The sequence below is a fragment of the Microcebus murinus genome, chromosome 21, assembly GCF_040939455.1.
Source record: "Microcebus murinus isolate Inina chromosome 21, M.murinus_Inina_mat1.0, whole genome shotgun sequence".
NCBI lineage: Eukaryota > Metazoa > Chordata > Mammalia > Primates > Cheirogaleidae > Microcebus > Microcebus murinus.
The window spans coordinates 21899209-21918404 of NC_134124.1; the positions used below are offsets into that span (position 1 = coordinate 21899209).

At 43.1% G+C, this 19196-nt stretch overlaps 2 protein-coding genes across 2 annotated transcripts in view; one reads left to right on the top strand and one right to left on the bottom strand.

Moving 5' to 3' along the window:
• MED7 (mediator complex subunit 7) overlaps nt 1–19196 on the bottom strand; it is a 315410-nt gene that overhangs the window by 71264 nt on the left and 224950 nt on the right. The window lies entirely within an intron of this gene.
• The window catches only part of ITK (IL2 inducible T cell kinase), a 77136-nt gene that overhangs the window by 30746 nt on the left and 27194 nt on the right, over nt 1–19196 (top strand). The window contains exons 4-7 of the mRNA XM_012781585.2: nt 650–778; nt 4950–4990; nt 9354–9505; nt 15479–15544. Of these exons, the coding sequence (XP_012637039.1) occupies nt 650–778; nt 4950–4990; nt 9354–9505; nt 15479–15544 (388 nt within the window). The remainder of the gene's footprint in view (nt 1–649; nt 779–4949; nt 4991–9353; nt 9506–15478; nt 15545–19196) is intronic.

Sequence of the window (19196 nt, forward strand, 5' to 3'; positions counted from 1 at the left end):
GCAAATACACTACAGTAAACAGTGATCAAAAAGGCCCAGCCATATCCACTGGCATTCTCCCCCTGGGAAGGAGTTCTACACACAGGATGTTAAAGCTGGAAGGAACATTAGAGATTAACTGTCTAGTTCTGGGTTTGGGGTGTTTTTTTCCCCAGTAGTAGAGTCCCTTCTTTCTCTACCAAAATCTTACTTCAAAGCCACAGATTTAGAAGGGATAAAAAAGCAAAATTGCTGTGGTTGAAGGTGGGAGAGGTGGAAGGGTAGGAACCTCGAAATCGACCCTCTCCCATCCTTCTCATTACTCTTAAATCACTTTTATAGCGCCCAGTGATCCAGTCTAACAATGCCATTGCATCGTGGGGGAAACTGAGGCTCAGATGAGGGTTTGCCCAACCTAAGGACACACAACTAACACAAGGCAGAGCCAGACAACAACCCAGATCTGCTGATGCCTAAATCCAACACGCACCCAGGCAGTAAATAGCACACTGAATTTACGTGCGCAGGTCAAGGCCATTCTTCTGACAATTCTGGGTAAATACTCATTCAGGCCCACGCAGCAGGATCCAATCTCAGGCAGTTATAAAGTTGGTGGCCCTTGATAGTCTGACCTGGAAATAACTCTTCTGCTGGTACCAATCCCTTTCAGAAACAAGGAATAATAACAGTCTGGTGTCCAAGTACCACCCTAATTTCTGGATGGATGGGAGGTGGAGGTGCTGTTCTCAGCTGGAGAAGCTTGCAACGGGCTGTGCCCAGTATGATCCAACCAAGAATGGTAAGAGACTGGGAATTCCCTTTCTTTGATGGAATGCAAACATTTGCATTTTCAAAAGAGAATCATGTGTCTTTATCACCAATCTGTTGATGCTTTCTCATCTCAATGCTGATGTCCTTATAGCTCTTTTTTTTTTGAGACAGAGTCTCGCTTTGTTGCCCAGGCTAGAGTGAGTGCCGTGGTGTCAGCCTAGCTCACAGCAACCTCAGACTCCTGGGCTCAAGCAATCCTGCTGCCTCAGCCTTCCAAGTAGCTGGGACTACAGGCATGCGCCACCATGCCCAGCTAATTTTTTCTGTATATATTAGTTAGCCAATTAATTTATTTCTATTTATAGTAGAGACGGGGTCTCACTCTTGCTCAGGGTGGTTTTGAACTCCTGACCTTGAGCAATCCGCCCACCTCGGCCTCCCAGACTGCTAGGATTATAGGCATGTGCCACCGCACTTGGCCTCCTTATAACTCCTGACTGCTCAAAGTGTGGTCTTTGGACCAAGAAAATCAGCATCACCTGGGAGCTAGTAGGAAATGCAAATTATCTGGCCCCACCCAAGACCTAGTGGATCATAATTTGCATTTTAACAAGATCTCCAGGAGATTTGTGTGCACAGTAAGGTTTGAGGTGCCCGGCTATCACCTTCATGTTGGGAAATTTGAATGGCCTGGTCTACTTAAATCTTAAGTTATAGAGACAGCCTTGAGTGATATATAGTATTATGTATTTCTTACAGTGGCATCATATCCTACATGTGTTTAATTACACAAAGTCAACTCTATACACTTAAGAGGGAGAGGAAGTGAAAAGAAAAAAACAACACAAAGCTTTTTATTTGATTGTGTGGCTTCTCCCCACTTCCCCTTCAAACTTGCCCTTGACCTCCACAATCTCAGAAAAAAAGAAGGCCACAGTCTAAATGCAAAGTGCAAACACAAAAAAAATTGTTTCTTGGCTTTTGATGGCAAAGGCTCAGGTCCTAGGAATTGGACTGTAATTCGATTTCACCTTATGTCATGACTGTGAGACCTTAAACCAGTAGAGTGCAATGCCACCCTAATGCACTTCCATGTTCATTGTGCCCTTTTTCCTTTCAACCCTCTGGGCAGATAGTGTGAGGGTCAAGGATTGATAACTCCAGGCCACACAGCTGCTACATGGCCCATGTAAATTGCTTTGCTCCCATTTTCCTCTCCTCTCAACCTCTTTTGCCATTTCTGCCTTTTCTCATCTGTCAGTTTCTTGTTTGCCCTAACATTTCATGCCTCAGATTGACAACCCACAGCGGATGTCACACACAGCTGGGTTTTCCGTGGCTTCCTGAGTCACGGCCCCTCTCAGTTGCCACGCTAAAAACCACCATTTCTCACCCTGCACCTTGGGAAAGAAAGTCTTTCAATGTTATCAGTCCCTTGGCCCAGAAAAATAATACTTAACCAAGTTTCAGAAGGCAATGACCCTCCACATTAGTCCCATTGGCCATACCCACAAAGGCCAGTATTTAACAGAAAAGAGAGGGATGGTTTTAATACATGGTTGGAATCTGCCATCGTAAAAGGAGGGCATGGGCTCCTCCTTTCGCTCACCTCTGTGAGCGAAAGCCCTTTCCAAAGCCAGAGATCTGGTCTCCAAACCTGCCTGCCAGCACCGTGCTGTGAGCCCTCAGATGCGTCATTTGGCCACCAAGGGCTCTGATGTCCTCGTCTCTGAGATAGTAGGGGACATCTTAGGGGCTAAGGATAAATTGATATCTAAGTGCCCTTCCAATTCTGAAATTCTTTCCATTTTGCAATTTTCAAAATTTTTGCACATGGTTGCAGCTATTCCTCCTCAGAGCGTAGTATTTCCCTCCACTGAGTGGCAAACACGTGACTGAGGGGTTAGGAGCATCTGAATGGCCCGTCAGCACTACGCTCAGGGAGGGCTGGCCGTGCAGAGTGCCTCCTCCCCACGTGAGCCCAGGGCCTGGCCACCCCGGTGCCTCCTGTGCGCATGCCAGGTGGTCGCTCTGCTAATGGTTTTGCCTTTGCTTTGCAACCCGCTGCCTTCTCCCCCTCTGAGCATCTCCTCGCTCTCCCCTTTCTGAGTTGCCTAAATAACCTCGCCCTGCACAGTTCTGACGCAGTGGGGAGCAGAGGCTTTGAGAAGCTCACTGTGCTGTGAACACAACACGTGGTCATTTGCTCTGGGGCGAAAGCTCGCAGGATGCCTGGGTTGGGGCACACAGACAGCGCAGGGTCTATGAGCACGGGCTTTAGAGTGAAAAAAAACATCTAGGTGAGTCCCAGCCCACCACTTCCTTGCTGTGTGACTTCATATATGTTACTTAACCCCTCTGAGCCTCTGAGTTTCCTCACCTATAAAATGGGGATAATGACAATAAGTAACTGCTGCGTGGGGTTTTGGGGCCCTTCAGTGGGTTATGGAAAGCAAGAGAGCTGCTGGCATTTCATGAGTTCTCGATACATGGTAATTATGTCTACTGATCTTTCTTATTTGTGGACGGAAGATGCTGAGGCTGGGATATAGCCGCACATGTATGTCTGGGAGGCAGCAAAGGGGGTTGAGTGAAAATAGACCCTTCTACACCCAGCCCACAGCGACGCCCACCTGTGTCTGCAACCAGAACCAGCCCTGATCTCCCCACGTAACTAACTTTCCACAGAGGGGGTGGAAGGAGAGGAAAGGCAGGGCCGGAGAGAGCAGAAAGAGAGACCAGTGTCAGAGTGTCCAGGGTTGGACAGGCCAAAGGCCACACAGCTCATATGAGTTGGGTGGGATTGGTTGGCCAGTCTCCATGCTCCCGGTGGAGTGCAAAATGGGAACTATATTTCTCATCATGTGAGTTTTTCTTCTTCTCCATTGATTGTTTTCCCATGTCAACACCCCCGCCTGTCCTTGCTTACGGTGTTAGTGTCACTGTGTGACTCTCCTCTCCCGCATCCCTGACACGGGCCGTCCAGCTTGAAGTCAGCCTCACGCAGAGATGACCAGCCCACCGCCTACCTATGCGGCCCATTTTCTTCTCATCTCTAATTATTAAAGCAATCTTTTGGGCCGGGCGCAGTGGCTCAAGCCTCTAATCCTAGCACTCTGAGAGGCCGAGGCGGGAGGATCGCTCAGGGTCAGGAGTTCGAAACCAGCCTGAGCAAAAGCGAGACGCCGTCTCTACTATAAATAGAAAGAAATTAATTGGCCAACAAAAATATATAGAAAAACTTAGCCGGGCATGGTGGCGCATGCCTGTAGTCCCAGCTACTCAGGAGGCTGAGGTTGCTGTGAGCTAGGCTGACGCCATGGCACGCTAGCTCAGGCAACAGAGAGAGGCTCTGTCTCAAAAAAAAAAAAAAAAAAGAAATCTTTGTATCAGGCTGAAGCCTGTGCAGTGCCTCCCATGCCACAGGTACTCTCAGACACACAGAGATGCCACCTGCACTACACTGAGCCCAGGCCTGACCTCTGCAGGGCCACACAGGAGAGACAGTGAGGGAGATGGAGAGAGAAAAGGAAGGACAGAGGGAAAGGGAGAGAGAGAAGACAGGAGAAAGGAGGAAAGAAGGGAGAGAGAGGACAGCTAGAGAGAGGGAGGCGCGGGGACATGACAAGATGAGCAGAGAGAGAGGGGAAGAGCGAGATGCTGGGGGCGGTGGTGTGAGGGGAGCAGAAAGGACACAGTCGGATGCCTTGAGGCAGCTAGAGGTGGATTTCAGCCGTTCAGCAAGCAGCACGGTGACCTCCCCCTCCTCACCCCCACGCCTCACCCCCACAGCGTTAGGAAGTCTGTGAGTCACTGTTCCCCTGAGTCATCCATTCCCACCGCTGGGCTTAGCAGGTGGCAGGGACGTTCATGGAAGTCTCTGTGCCGACCGGGAAGGGCACAAATCTAACCCCTCTGTCAGGCTTCTCCTCGGAATACAGAAAAAGAGGACCCAGAATATGGACTTCTAGAAGCCCCTGGCATCCCCTAGAAAAGGGGAAGAGCAAGCAGCAGGCCGGAAGAGATTATAGACGGGCTCCGGCTCTGGACTCCGTGTGTCCCTGTCTCCTCTGGCCCCTTCTCTTCTGTTGTTCTCCCTGGGCCCCCTTTCTCCGAAAAGCCCCCCGGGGCTGCTCACCTCCGGTTCGCTTGGTTGGGTTTCATGCTCATTTTGTCTTTTTCTGTTTTTCTTGTTTCAGCTTCAAAGAAGCCTCTTCCTCCTACACCCGAAGACAACAGGGTGAGTGAAAGAGCCCACGCTCCGGGCGCGGGTGGCCCCAGCGCTGCAGGCGGTCTGATGGGCGCGTCCCCACTTGCATTTTCCTGTCTGCCCACGTTTCTCCAGCCCTGGATGTTTGCAGCCGCCTGTCGTGATTCAGCCGAACTCAACACAGGGGTTTCCTGGGGCCCGAACTGTCTTGTGGGTCTGTCCACTTAAAGGACCACTCAGCTGCTACACCTCCACCTTTCCTTAGTCACTCAACAAACACCCATATCAAACTGCGTGTCCAGTCGCTTGACCACTCTGGAGTGTAACAACAGCTCCCATCCCTATAAAATCGTGTACTTACCGGATGCCTTCACATACAGACACTTTGGAGACGTACATTTGATAACACTTTATATATTTCAAAGCACTTCCGCAGCTTTATTATCTATTTTAGAACTTACTATCTTCTCCATTCCACTTCAGAGGGTTATAGTTTTATTCCCATTGTAAAGCTTTGGAAACCGAGTCCCGAGAGAGGTCGTGAGGCTCTCCCAAGGCCGTTCAACAACTTAGTTAGGAGGCAGTGTTTCTGCTGGTCGTTAGTTAACTCGAGAGGTGGTTCTCAAAGGATGGTCCGTGGACCAGCATCACCTGGGAGTGTGTTAGAAATGCAGATCACAGGCCCCACTCTCAGACCTGCTGTATTCTGCATCTGCATTCTGCATTCCGCCCAGCATCTGCCCAGCAATCTGCATTCTAATAAGCCACCAGGTGAGCTGAGGTACATTCACGTTTGAGAACCACTGGCCTCTAGTGTACTGCTACAGGATATGACCCTTCCCTTCTGACAATATTAGCAGTCCAATATCCACATGTGAGTACTTGCCCTTTAGTCTAGAACCTATTGATTCGGCTTCCTCATGCTTCTTCCTGAAGAATGAGCTCTGCTCTTGTTCCCTCCAGCCAACATGGTGACATTTGAAAACTGACATTTGAAACAGCTTCCCTATAAAGGAACCTCTAAATCCTCAAAACCTCAGGCTGGTTTTTAAATCTGTCCTCAGCCTACTCCCTCACAACAGGAAACCAAAGCACTTAAACTGCAGCAGAAAATGAGCGCTCTCTCTTTCTCCCTCACACCCCTTCTGAAGACAATTTCGCCATCTTTCTTGAAGGCATGGCAGGCACAGTTCGGAATCCCGCCGCCCTATCTTGCAGACAGCTCCCTCCAGGATCCCGCCTAAACCCATGCCTCTCATCTTAAGCCAGTCTGCACTTGTCTTATTTTCAGTGTCTGTGAAGGTGAGAGACAGAAAACGTGGCCGTCCCTGTCCCCTCAAACCCGGCCATTTGCCTTTCAGACTTCTCGGAGGACCAGTGTCAACACTGTTTGAAGCATTGTGACCACAGGGGCTTTGGAATCAGTGTTCTAGTTGCAACCACATGTGTAAATCCATTGCAGTGTTTCTTACTCTGAGCCACCGGAAGTCATATCTCTCTTCCCCTCATTGTTCTGTTACCCGAGGGGTAATGACATCTTGGGTTGGCACATAGAGAAGCCATGTTTCTCATGTATTCTGAGCCAACTGGCCTCACGTTCTATGAGGGAAAATCTGTGGAGCAGGGCGAACCCTACAGAGGGGGAGGGTGATCATTCTGGGTCAAGATGGAGAATGTCCATGGTCAGGGTAACCGACAATCCCAGGCCTCTCTAGCCTGTGGGTGGAAATGAGGTCATGCTTTGCACTGAAGTCCAAATTCTGATTCTTCTTGGCTCCCCCCATCCACGGGAGCTGAGCCCTTCCTTTAAGGGCTTCCTGAAGGGCTACTGAGGAATGTGTCTGCACGTGTCCTTTCTCCCTGGCTCCCTATTAAAGCACCTTACACTTGCCACCGCTAGCGGGAGTGTCTGGGAGGGCCCTTCTCCACCCAGTGGAGCTCTCCCCAGCTGGGGCCAGGAGACCTCTTGGAGGCCAGGGCTTCTCTGAGGCCCATGGCAGAGCGGCCAGGCGAGGGGACCTTCATCCACTCCATCCCTCACCTCTTCACCTGGGTGCCCAAGCAGCCCTTCCAGAACCCACAGACTCTCGGTTTTTCCAAATGCCATCTCTGGATCTTCTCTCTCCAATCTAGTGGTTCCCAACCCTACCAGACTCAATGCTCCCCTTTTATAACAAATATTTTGTAAAACTCCTTTATTTCAAATTTCAGAACATGGCGGGGATGTATGTGACACATTTTGGTTACATAATCTGTTTTTGTACAGTTTGAGTCAAAGTCATAAGTGTGCCCTTCACCCAGATAGTGGGCATTGTACACGCTAGGTGTGAATTTACTCATCTTCTCCTCCTCCCTCCCACACACTTGATTTCCTTTGAGTTTTACTTCCATATGTGCATGTAAGTGTTAAATGATTAGTTCCAATTTAGTATCGAGTGCATGTGCTGTTTGTTTTTCCATTCTTGCAATACTTCACGTAGAAGAATGGTCTTCGGTTTCATCCAGGTTGTTACAGAAGATGCTAGATCACCATTTTTTTATGGCCAAATAGTGCTCCATGGTATACATATACCACATTTTATGAATCCACTGATGATTCTCAATTGCAAAGATGTGTAAAACTCCTTTTGTTATCCTGAAAAGAAATTCATAAATATACAACTTACGTAAACATGTACCTTTTAAAAGAATCAATAGTTGCCATAAGTGTAAAACTAAAAAGGAAAGAAATAATTTATCAAACCTCATGTGTGTTTTTGTGTGTAAATATTGGTGCATGACTACACTGGAACACATGAAATGATCAGTTGCTTGCACCTGTAAGTAGGATCCCATTGAATTTGGCAGCTCAAATGCACTGATACAGGGATGTCGTATTGGTGACTCAAATACAGTATTGCTACCTGTGATATGATTTTCCAAAATGGAAAGTTCTGAACTAAACAAAGTATAATCTTCCCTCAGTGTACAAGGTATTTGCATTCCTGGGAAACCCAGTACTTTGCATAGGGTAGAGGTAGTATCTAGGATCTTCTTATGAATTATAATCACTGTATAATCAGCTTTCTCACCCCATGAATGTCTACCAGGACATTTAAAAGTGGTAGGAAATGTGGGACCATACAGATTTTTGCATTCTTGGCCCTCATCCATTAAATGCCTATAGCACACCTCAAACTTTGTGACATTCAAAATACCCCCATAGATGTCCAACATGCTCCAACATGTACTATGGAAACGTACCACCATAACTCCAGGACCCTGATCTGACCTTTCTCTTCATAGGGATTAACCAGTGAGTTGACCTCTAGAGAGATGAATGCCATGTCATAGCTCTTCTTTGTCTCCTTCAAGTGACCTTGAACACAATTCAACAAGTACAACTCTTGTCTGTCCTACCCAGTATACTACCTCCTCCTAAGCTGCGCAAATGTCTGAACTTTAAATTCCAATCTGGAATTTAAAGCTGGGATGATATACCACATCAGTGTGACAAGACTTTTATTTTCCTTTTTTTTTAGCTCGAATATTTTTATGTCACCAAATGCTTCCATGTACTTACAGAACTTGTGACTTCCCGACACTAAATCACATTCTAGCCAGCAACTCGATCATTTACTGTCTCACAAAATCTGCCAGTCCAGAGCAGGTGTGCCCATCCTGAACTCTGCTGATATTCTGCTTTCTGATCTTTTCTTCACGTCTTCAATATCTCATCCTAAGAAAGGCATTGAGGAGCAGAGACCTCTCAGCAAGAGAGTGGACAAGCGAAAGAAAGGTGCCCAAGTGCTAGAGTGGAGAGCATGGAGACTAACTCAAGGGCTAAATTGGCCATGTCCATTTCCCCACCTGGGCCTCAGTTTCCCCATCCTAAATGAAAGATTAATGGATTAAATGATCTGTCAGGGGAATTCCAGCTCCAGCAGCCCACGATTCCATAGATCTGGACAAACCGACAAATCATACTGGCAAAGCGCAGGTAGAATGCCTTACCATTGGCCGCATCTCATTCACCAAGAGTGTGATGTTTTTGGAGAGAGGCTACAGCATATAACATGGTGCAGGTAGAGAAACCTGCAGACTTTTGTGAAAAGTATGTGGCTGCTTCGAACTCACTGTGGTTACGATGTACCTCATAGAGTGAGAAATGTGATGAGTTCCAGGTACTGATGTTTTTGTGTCATATTCGGCGCCATAATTCTAACCCGTAAAGAAAGCCAACCAGAGGAAGGCAGAGTGTGGCCTTAGATAGCTCAGTGGATGGATGGTAGGAACTGGTGTTGACCAGGCATGGGCCCAGGAACAAGTCACAGCCCAGGGGGGTTGCTGCTCTTGCTTTGCATTTCACTTCCTTTTAATGTCTTTGCTTGGTCTTCTTGTCTCCCTTCCCCAGCGGTCACTTCCAGAACCGGAGGAAACAGTGGTCATCGCCTTGTACGACTACCAGACCAACGATCCCCAGGAACTGGCGCTGCGATGCAATGAAGAATACTGCCTGCTGGACAGTTCTGAGATCCACTGGTGGAGAGTTCAAGACAGGAACGGGTAAGGCATCTTCATGGTTGCTGTCTCAGTGTTTGGGGTGTGGTCAGAACAAAGAAAACAACAGAAGGATCTCTACGACCTCCCTCGGTGTGAACGGGCTGCAGTAGGAGAGCAGAGGCAGAAGGAAGAGGGAGGATAAGGAAGTACATGAATCGAGTCTTTCTTCTTAGAAATGACTGGGAGGCAGTCACTTGCTACACTTGCTCCCTGTACGCCTTGCAAGCTCTGCAGACCCAAACTCATCTGAAAATCCCCTGGGTTTTCCCACTGAGTTCTATATATATATATATATATATATATATATATATATATATATATATATATATTTTTTTTTTTGTGACACAGAGTCTCACTTCGTTGCCCAGGCTAGAGTGAGTACCGTGGCGTCAGCCTAGCTCACAGCAACCTCAATCTCCTGGGCTCAAGCAATCCTCCTGCCTCAGCCTCTCGAGTAGCTGGGACTACAGGCATGTGCCACCATGCCCGGCTAATTTTTTCCATATATTTTTAGTTGGTCAATTAATTTCTTTCTATTTATAGTAGAGACGGGGGTCTCGCGCTCTTGCTCAGGCTGGTTTCAAACTCTTGAGCTCGAGTGATCTGCTTCCCAGAGTGCTAGGATTACAGGTGTGAGCCACCACGCCCGGCCTGAGATCTACATTTTGAGAGATTGGCAACCTGTTCTGCAAAGCACTATTGTTCTTGAGCATTTGGGTGAGGTGGAAGGTACATCCCATTATGAGGTGATTACTGTTGGTGGAAAGAAAAGGTGTGGAGAGATAGTGCAGACTGGTTATATTAGGAACCATCAGAAAGAACATATTAAAGATTTAGTTACAAACCTAATCCTTGAACTAGCCATCCAAGTGATTCATGAAGAAAATAAGGTTGCATCAATACCAGTTGCCCACTGTGGGATTTTTGAATGAAAATCATCTTGTGAGCATGAGATTCATACTGCTTTATAAGGATTTTTTTTTTCCTTTTAACGTATCAGAGGTATTTACCCATGCTCTGGAATATTTTTGAGAAAATTATTTCAATGATTATATAAATCTAACACATAATGTACCCTAATTTGGCAAATATCCTTTCTGGGCACATAGGTTCTTTCCAATATTTTGTAAATATAAAAAACACTGCAATGAACATCCTTGTATATTAATATTAAGGGTTTAAATGTTTTCAAAGTATAAGGCTATTATTAACAAATAAAAAATCAAAGGAAAACACTCCATCATTGCAGTATCTAGATATTCTATGTCAATATTTTATTTTTTGCATCTTTCTGCTTCCCAGATTATTTCTGCCTATAGTTATCAAGTCTCCAACAAATAATTATGTTGTTGGAATGTTTTAATTTCATTAATAGAGCTATTACTGCATCTAGTAAATAATGATGATGATAGGCTATTAAAATCAACTTTTAAAACAAAAAAATATATATTTTTTTTATTTTTTAAAGAAAACTAACAGAAATATACATGGAAAAAAGGCCATTTTCCATGTGCCCCATCAATTCCAAAAATAATCTCCATTAACACTTTCTTATGTATCTTAAACAAAAACTAGACGTACACAAATGCATCTTTTCTCATTTGTACTAAGACGATCCAGTCGCCCGACATCTTGCCTTTAAGCTTGAATGATAAACACTGGAGTTTCATATCAACGTGTGCAAATCTACCTCACTTTTAAAACAGCTGCTCTAGTGTCCCAAGTTTTCCAGGTTTTCTAAAACAACCACCTAGTGTTAGCACGTATGATTGTCTTATAAATATTTAAATAATCACTTATGGTGAGACATTTAGTTGCCAGGTTATTTGTTTTCTTTGTTATTTCAAACAAGGCTTCAATGAGGACCTTGTATTTTTTTGAATACCTTGGCAAATTTTTGAATACATACGTACATATATATATCACATTTCTTTTTTTTTTTTTTGAGACAGAGTCACACTTTGTTACCCAGGCTAGAGTGAGTGCCGTGGCGTCAGCCTAGCTCACAGCAACCTCAAACTCCTGGGCTCAAGTGATCCTTCTGCCTCAGCCTCCCGGGTAGCTGGGACTACAGGCATGTGCCTCCATGCCCGGCTAATTTTTTCTATATATATTAGTTGGCCAATTAATTTCTTTCTATTTTTTTTTTTTTTTTTTTGAGACAGAGTCTCACTTTGTTGCCCAGGCTAGAGTGAGTGCCGTGGCTTCAGCCTAGCTCACAGCAACCTCAAACTCCTGGGCTCGAGTGATCCTTCTGCCTCAGCCTCCCGGGTAGCTGGGACTACAGGCATGCGCCACCATGCCCGGCTAATTTTTTATATATATATCAGTTGGCCAATTAATTTCTTTCTATTTATAGTAGAGACAGGGTCTCGCTCTTGCTCAGGCTGGTTTCGAACTCCTGACCTTGAGCAATCCGCCCGCCTCGGCCTCCCAAGAGCTAGGATTACAGGCGTGAGCCACAGCGCCCGGCCTCTTTCTATTTTTAGTAGAGATGGGGTCTCACTCTTCCTCAGGCTGATTTTGAACTCCTGACCTTGAGCAATCCACCCGCCTCAGCCTCCCAGAGTGCTAGGATTATAGGCGTGAGCCACCGCGCCCGGCCTATATATCACATTTCTAACTATGGAACTGTTGAGTGTGTGGTATCTTAATTTTGATAGATAATTTGGTCAAAAAGCTTGCCAAATTTACTTTCCCTTCAACAGGGTTATGGAAATGCCAACATAGATATTATTAAACTTAAAAAAGAAAAAAACAATTTGATGGGTTAAAAAAGGGAGGGCTACACGGGCTGGGCGCGGTGGCTCACAACTGTAATCCTAGCTGTCTGGAAGGCTGAGGCGGGCAGATTGCTCCAGGTCAGGAGTTTGAAACCAACCTGAGCAAGAGCGAGACCCCGTCTCTACTATAAATAGAAAGAAATTAATTGGCCAACTAATATATATAGAAAAAATTAGCTGGGCATGGTGGCACATGCCTATAGTCCCAGCTACTCGGGAGGCTGAGGCAGGAGGATTGCTTGAGCCCAGGAGTTTGCGGTTGCTGTGAGCTAGGCTGACGCCACAACACTCACTTTAGCCTGGGCAACAAAGCCAGACTCTGTCTCAAAAAAAAAGAGGGTTACAAATACCTTTATGGTTAAACCTTTGCTTTTTTTTTGTTTTTCTTGAGACAGAGTCTCAGTCTTTTGCCTCGGCTAGAGTGCCATGGCATTAGCCTAGTTCACAGCAATCTCAAACTGTTGGCTCAAGCGATCCTCCTGCCTTAACCTCCCAAGTAGCTGGGACTACAGGAACGTGCCACCTTGCCTGGCTAATTTTTTCTATTTTTAGTTGTTTGGCTAATTTCTTTCTATTTATAGTAGAGGCAGGGTCTCACTCTTAGGCTGGTCTAGAACTCCTGAGCTCAAGCAATCCTCCCTCCTCGGCCTCACAAAGTGCTTGGATTACAGACGTGAGCCACCATGCCCAGCCAAAGCTTTGCTTTTTACACACAACAAAATTTGCATTTTCAAGGTGCCTTCCCTTTCAGTAGCCTTATCAACCCCATCGCAGGTGGAGGCAGAAGTGAGATGGGGTAAAATGTAGTGAGATTCAGACCTGTGGTCTGAGAGGCAGGATAATTTGCTAGCTAAAAGCAGACACTAAAGCCCCTCATCTGGAACCTTCTTCTCTAGCTGACTTATGGGGGCCAATGAACATTACCTTCTCTTGCCTATTAGGGGCAGGCCCATGTCAGAAACAGGTTCAAGACTGTCTAGGTCTACAAACACCAAAGGGACTTATTCAGAAATCCATCAGTTAGATCAACTGACATTATTTTAGCACTTCTAATGTGCCAGGAAATTTCCTCTCCTAGCTCTTACTTCCCCAAATGACAGTTTGCTCTTTGTTCAGTGACCTGTGGAAAAGCTTGACTATGCATTTCAAAGGGCATCAGAGAAGACGCCCCAGTGGCCAGTCAGCATTCTGAGAACTCCCCCGTTTTGTTTAGTGCGGCACAGTGGAAAGTGCATGAAATGGGGAGAGAGAAGTCTTGGACTTTAGTAACAGCTACTCTTGTCACGTGCGACTACAGTCCAGTCACTTAACCTCTGTGAATCCTTTTCCTTCCCTGCAAAATGCAGATGACAATATCAGCTTTGTCTACCTACACAGGGTTGAGAAAATCAATGAGATGCTAGAAGTGAAAGAACTTTGTAAATTCTTTATATACCCACATACAAGCGATGAGAATCATCAGCAATTTGTGTAGATAACCCAGTGTGGTTGTTATATTAAAACACAGTTATTCAGGCTGGGCGTGGTGGCTCACGCCTGTAATCCTAGCACTCTGGGAGGCCGAGGCGGGCGGATTGCTCGAGGTCAGGAGTTCGAAACCAGCCTGAGCAAGAGCGAGACCCCCGTCTCTACTAAAAATGGAAAGAAATTAATTGGCTAACTAAAAATATATAGAAAAAACTAGCCGAGCATGGTGGCGCATGCCTGTAGTCCCAGCTACTTGGGAGGCTGAGGCAGAAGGATTGCTTGAGTCCAGGAGTTTGAGGTTGCTGTGAGCTAGGCTGACGCCATGGCACTCACTCTAGCCTGGGCAACAAAGCGAGACTCTGTCTCAAAACAAAACAAAACAAAACACAGTTATTCTATTTGAAAGCAAAAACATTATTTCATCTTTTGTTATCATTGTCAACATATGGCGTGGCAAAACCAGACATAATTAAGGAATTCCAAAAGAGAGACAGAGAAGGAATAGAAAATTTCAGCACAAGCCAACTCCCATCAATTGACAATGGATACCTTGAGCACCGTGTTAGTGAAGATTCTGAGGTTGCATGTCCCATTCTCATAGAATATGAGATAATCATCCTGTATTGGGCATCTCCATTCTTGATTTCTTCATTCCTCAAAACAGTTCTGTGACATGGATTCTATATTCCCCATAACCATAATCACTAGATTGAAAATTGGTCTTATTATAAGAAAAATTAAAATACTTTATGGAGTAGAAACTATCAGGCATCTTTACAGATTGGCAGAGTAGGGAGGGATTTTATGTATAATCTAGTTAAGGTCCCTCATCTGACAGATATGATTTTCTGTAATGTATCATGGTTTATTGGTAAAATAGAAATGTGAAAATACAGTTTCCTCTGTCTCTGCTTGTTGTAGTTTTTTATACTAAGTATAATAGTTTAATGAAGTATGAAGTATAATCAGAGGTCCAGGGAGTGGAGGGACACAGCTCTGACCTGGTGTTATTAAATGAGATAATGAATAAGAAAGTGCTTTGAAAACTACAAAGCTATACACAAATGCAAAGCATTTTGAGACCCATATTAATTTGTTTATGCTTTTATTTATGCACAGCTATTAGCTATTGCTCAAAAGTGATTCCCACCCCCAAATCCAACCTGATCTTATCTTTTTCCTCATGTTTATACCATGGATGTCTGAAGAAGCTCAATTAGGGAGGCCTTAAATTAAAAAGCTTACGAAACCATCTGATGGTATCTTTTAGAACCTGTGGTTGGAAAATCATCTTTTATATTTTAATTATTTTGGTTTCCTGACTATAAAACGATGGCTCTAAAGTGGAAAAAATACTGACTATGACACACACACACAAAAATGTTTCCTTAAAGAAAATAAAGACTAGATATTAATCTTTTTTTCCAGTAGAAGAAATTTCACAGTGAGAAAAGTAGCAGACACAGCTTTTTAAATAAAATAGCCACTGCTTAGTTTTTATGCTTCATATTTTTATGGTGAAATGTATTGCCTTTAACAGATAGCAGGGTTTTGTTATTTTTTTTTTTTTTTACCAATTCTTATATTCTAAACTTTAAAATGTCTTATCACAAATGCCAAATAATGCGAGACTCCCTCATCTTTAAATAACTTTTAGTGGATAAAACCTATAAAATGAAGATGTAAAAGTTCTATCTAATCTAAACACTAATTTTCCTTTTAACAGGCATGAAGGATATGTACCAAGCAGTTACCTGGTAGAAAAATCTCCAAATAACCTGAAAACCTACGAGTAAGTTTTTGGTTTTTTGTTTTTTTGTTTTTTGTCTTTGGAAAATAGAGTACCAAGGAAAGCTCCCTAGGTTAGGAGTAAATTATTGGTTAACTATAAAAATACCAGATATTTGCTTTTCTTGACTCACTTTCTTCTCCCATGCTCTGATCCCTAAATAAACAGTAGGGGATCACCCTAAGTGGAAGGAAAAGACGGTATGTGCACTCACCTACCTTTTTTTATCAAAGGGATGATTCTCAGATACTTGAGCAGATTGTAGTAAAAAGACAAGGTTCTACTGGGAATACCAGGAATATTGTTCTTACTTGAGAAGCAAAAAACACTGTGAACACTGGATCAAATATAAATTGACTTAAAACATGGTTTAATGCAATGCTTCCAATACTGAAACCACAGATGTACAAATAGATATTAAATATCTGCTTATATCGTATGAGTGTTTATTTCCAAGCCATCATTTAGAAGAAGAGTTCACATGGATATAATTTTAATGGAACTACAGAAAGTTTTATAAAATTCAATTGTAGCATACAAAGTATTCATCATGTATATATATATCTCCTAGCTCAGGAGCTGAAGGCCCCAGAAGCAGCAATACCTTGATAGCAATGTGCACATTGCCACCCAGATCTTGGTTTCTAAATAACATTCCCCACTGAAAGGAATGAGGACTTCTTGGAGAAATAGCTTGGGATTCTAGAGTTAGGGAAGAGAAAGCACAAGATGAATTTGGAATATCTTGTTGTACTGGAAAGAAAAGAAGTCCTCAAAAAGAAATTTTTATAACGATATGGACATGTCAAATGGGCACAGAAGTCAGTTATAAAAGACTGATCAAATCTGGGACAACTTGAGTATCAAAATAAATAATGACAGTATCGGATTACAAACCATTGAAAGTAATATAAGAGTCCATAATAGCTAAGTTGATAGATAAGACAATAAATAAGATGAAAAAGCTATTTCTTATAGTAGAATGTCAACTAATCAATGATAAAGTTTAAAAATCACCATTTTGGGACTCAAAGTACCAACTGATTTGGGCAAGAATCATCAATGAATATCACAACTAGGGGGTGAAAGTTTGCTGAGGCACAGTACATTGATGTGGCCTCAAAGTATTTCCTCACAAATCACTTATAATTACAAAGCAGAGATAAAGATAACTGGTAGACCTCATCTTAAACAAGTGATCGAAGTTCACATCAATAATGGAGCAAACAGACATCATGTGTCTCCTTATGGGATGCATTGAAAAAGATACAATACCACTTCTATGATATTCCTGCTCAAAAAATATGTATATAACTTGAATTTACTATGTGGCTATATTAGACAAATCCAAACTAAGGAATGTTCTATAAAATAAATGTCCTGTGCTCTTTAAAAAATGTTAGTATCATGAAAGACACAAAAGGCTGAGAAATTAGCCCACATTAAAGGAGGCTAAAGAGACGTGGTCACTAAATTCACTGGCAATCCTGGATTGGATATAGAACCCTAAAAAATATCTTTTAGGTTACAATGCATATTATTGGTACAGGTGATGAAAATTGAATAAGGTCTGCAGTTAGATAATAGTATCGCATGGATGTCAAATTTCATGATTTGGGTAATCGTGCTATGGTTATACAAATGCATATTCTATGTCTTAGGAAATAGATACTGAAGTACTTAGGAGCAAAAGACAACTCTTAAATGATTCCGAAAAAATATGTCTATATGTCTATTTAGAGGACTAGTAAAACAAACTTATAAAATGTCAGCAATTGGTTCATCTGGGTGACGTGTATGTGGGAGTTCTTTTATAGTATTTTACAACTGTTCTGTAAGTTTGAAATTATTTAAAGATAAAAATATTTGAAGTACTCACTAAATATAAAATACCAAGGCTGAAGAATACAAGCTAATGAGGACTCCTATTAATGCATTAGGGTTCTCAATAGTTCAAATGTGGTTATTTGTTGCTGAAATTCTGATAGATTTTGTAGTGAAGAGCTATCATTTTCTAAGAGTCTCTCAACCTGAGACTTGTTTTGATCAAGTATGTGTGAACAGCCCTTCCCTTAGCTAGCAGATGAATCATCATCTCCAAGAATACTTGACTTGAAGCGAAACATATATGAGCTATGCTTAAACAAAATCAAATTCCTTTTTTTTTCCAAATAGTCAATTCCTTTGCAGAAAAAAGAATAGGCATTTATTTAAAATGACCACTAGGCTGGGTAGTTTTGTTTGTTTGTTTTTGCTTTTAATCAGATTCTCTTTGTTTATGATTATGAATGCAAACTCCAAATTCCAACAGAATATCAAGCAATAGGGAATGGTAGAGTCTGGAGCACATAAAAAAAGTATATTGCCCCATCTAAAGGCATTTTAAGCCATTTTAAAAAAAAAAAAACCACTATCAAATCCTAGATTCTTTCCAAAAATTAAAATATAGAAAAAAAAGAAAAAAATAAATAAATATAAAATAAAATAAAAATAAAAAATAAAACACTACACGATACAAACCCACAGGGCCCTATCTACACTGTGAGCTGTCAGTTTGCATTTTCCAGAGTATAGAACTGTTCGAAAATAAAATGATAATGACTTACAAGCAAACATTCAGATATTTAGTATGAAATATTTAGTATATACAGCCGGATATATAAAAGACAACCAGGATGATGACCTTTTATCCTTGAACTTAATGTTGTCTAGTTTCAGGTGAGAGCTGCGTAAGAATTTTAAAATATACCGTCTGGAAACATAATCATAGGTTGTTAAATTGACTGGATCAGATCTCCTGCTTTGGTTCGGAATCATGACCTTGGACAAGTTTCCTTACCCTGTTTTAGCTCAGATCTCTTTTCCATAAAATGAAGGGTCACATGAGATGAAGGAAGGCATATCATGACACTCTTGCTGACATTGCCTTCCCATGCACTGAACTCAGGTAGACATCACTCTTTGTTTTTTGAGACAGGGTCTCGTTCTCTTGCTGGGGTTAAAGTACAATGGCATCATCATAGTTCACTGCAACCTCCAAATCCTGGGCTCAAGTGATCCTCCTGCCTCAGCCTCCTGAGTAGCTGGGACTACAGGCATGCGCCACTACACCCAGCTAATTTTTCTATGTTTTGTAAAGAGAAGGTATCTCACTATGTTGCTCGGGCTGATCTTGAGCTCCTGGCCTCAAGCGATCCTCCCGCCTCGGCCTCCCAAAGTGCTGGGATTACAGAAGTGAGCCACAGTGCCCAGCCCAGACATCACTCTTTGATAGTGACACTATCATTCATCCACTCTGCCCAGACTGATGATAACCTTTTTAATGCACAACTCTAGGCAGCCACGACTAACTGCTTGCTGCTTGCATGTGAAGTGAAGCCTATTTGTCAGTTCTCAATTAGATAATCCCTAGGAATGCATGGAGGGATAAAATACAGTTCCATCATATAATGTTCAAAAAGCTCAAATGAACCCACTAATTGTATTATTCATGGCTACTCTCAAATAGCCAAACAAGTTTGGTAAAATGGTATTCCTTCTCCACCTATAACTTCTTTCCTCCTGGATTTATTAATTTTCAAAACTAATTGTTAACTGATGATCATTGTGCCTCCTCTTACCGAGGATGTAGCCAGGGAGGCCAGGATGTGGCTCA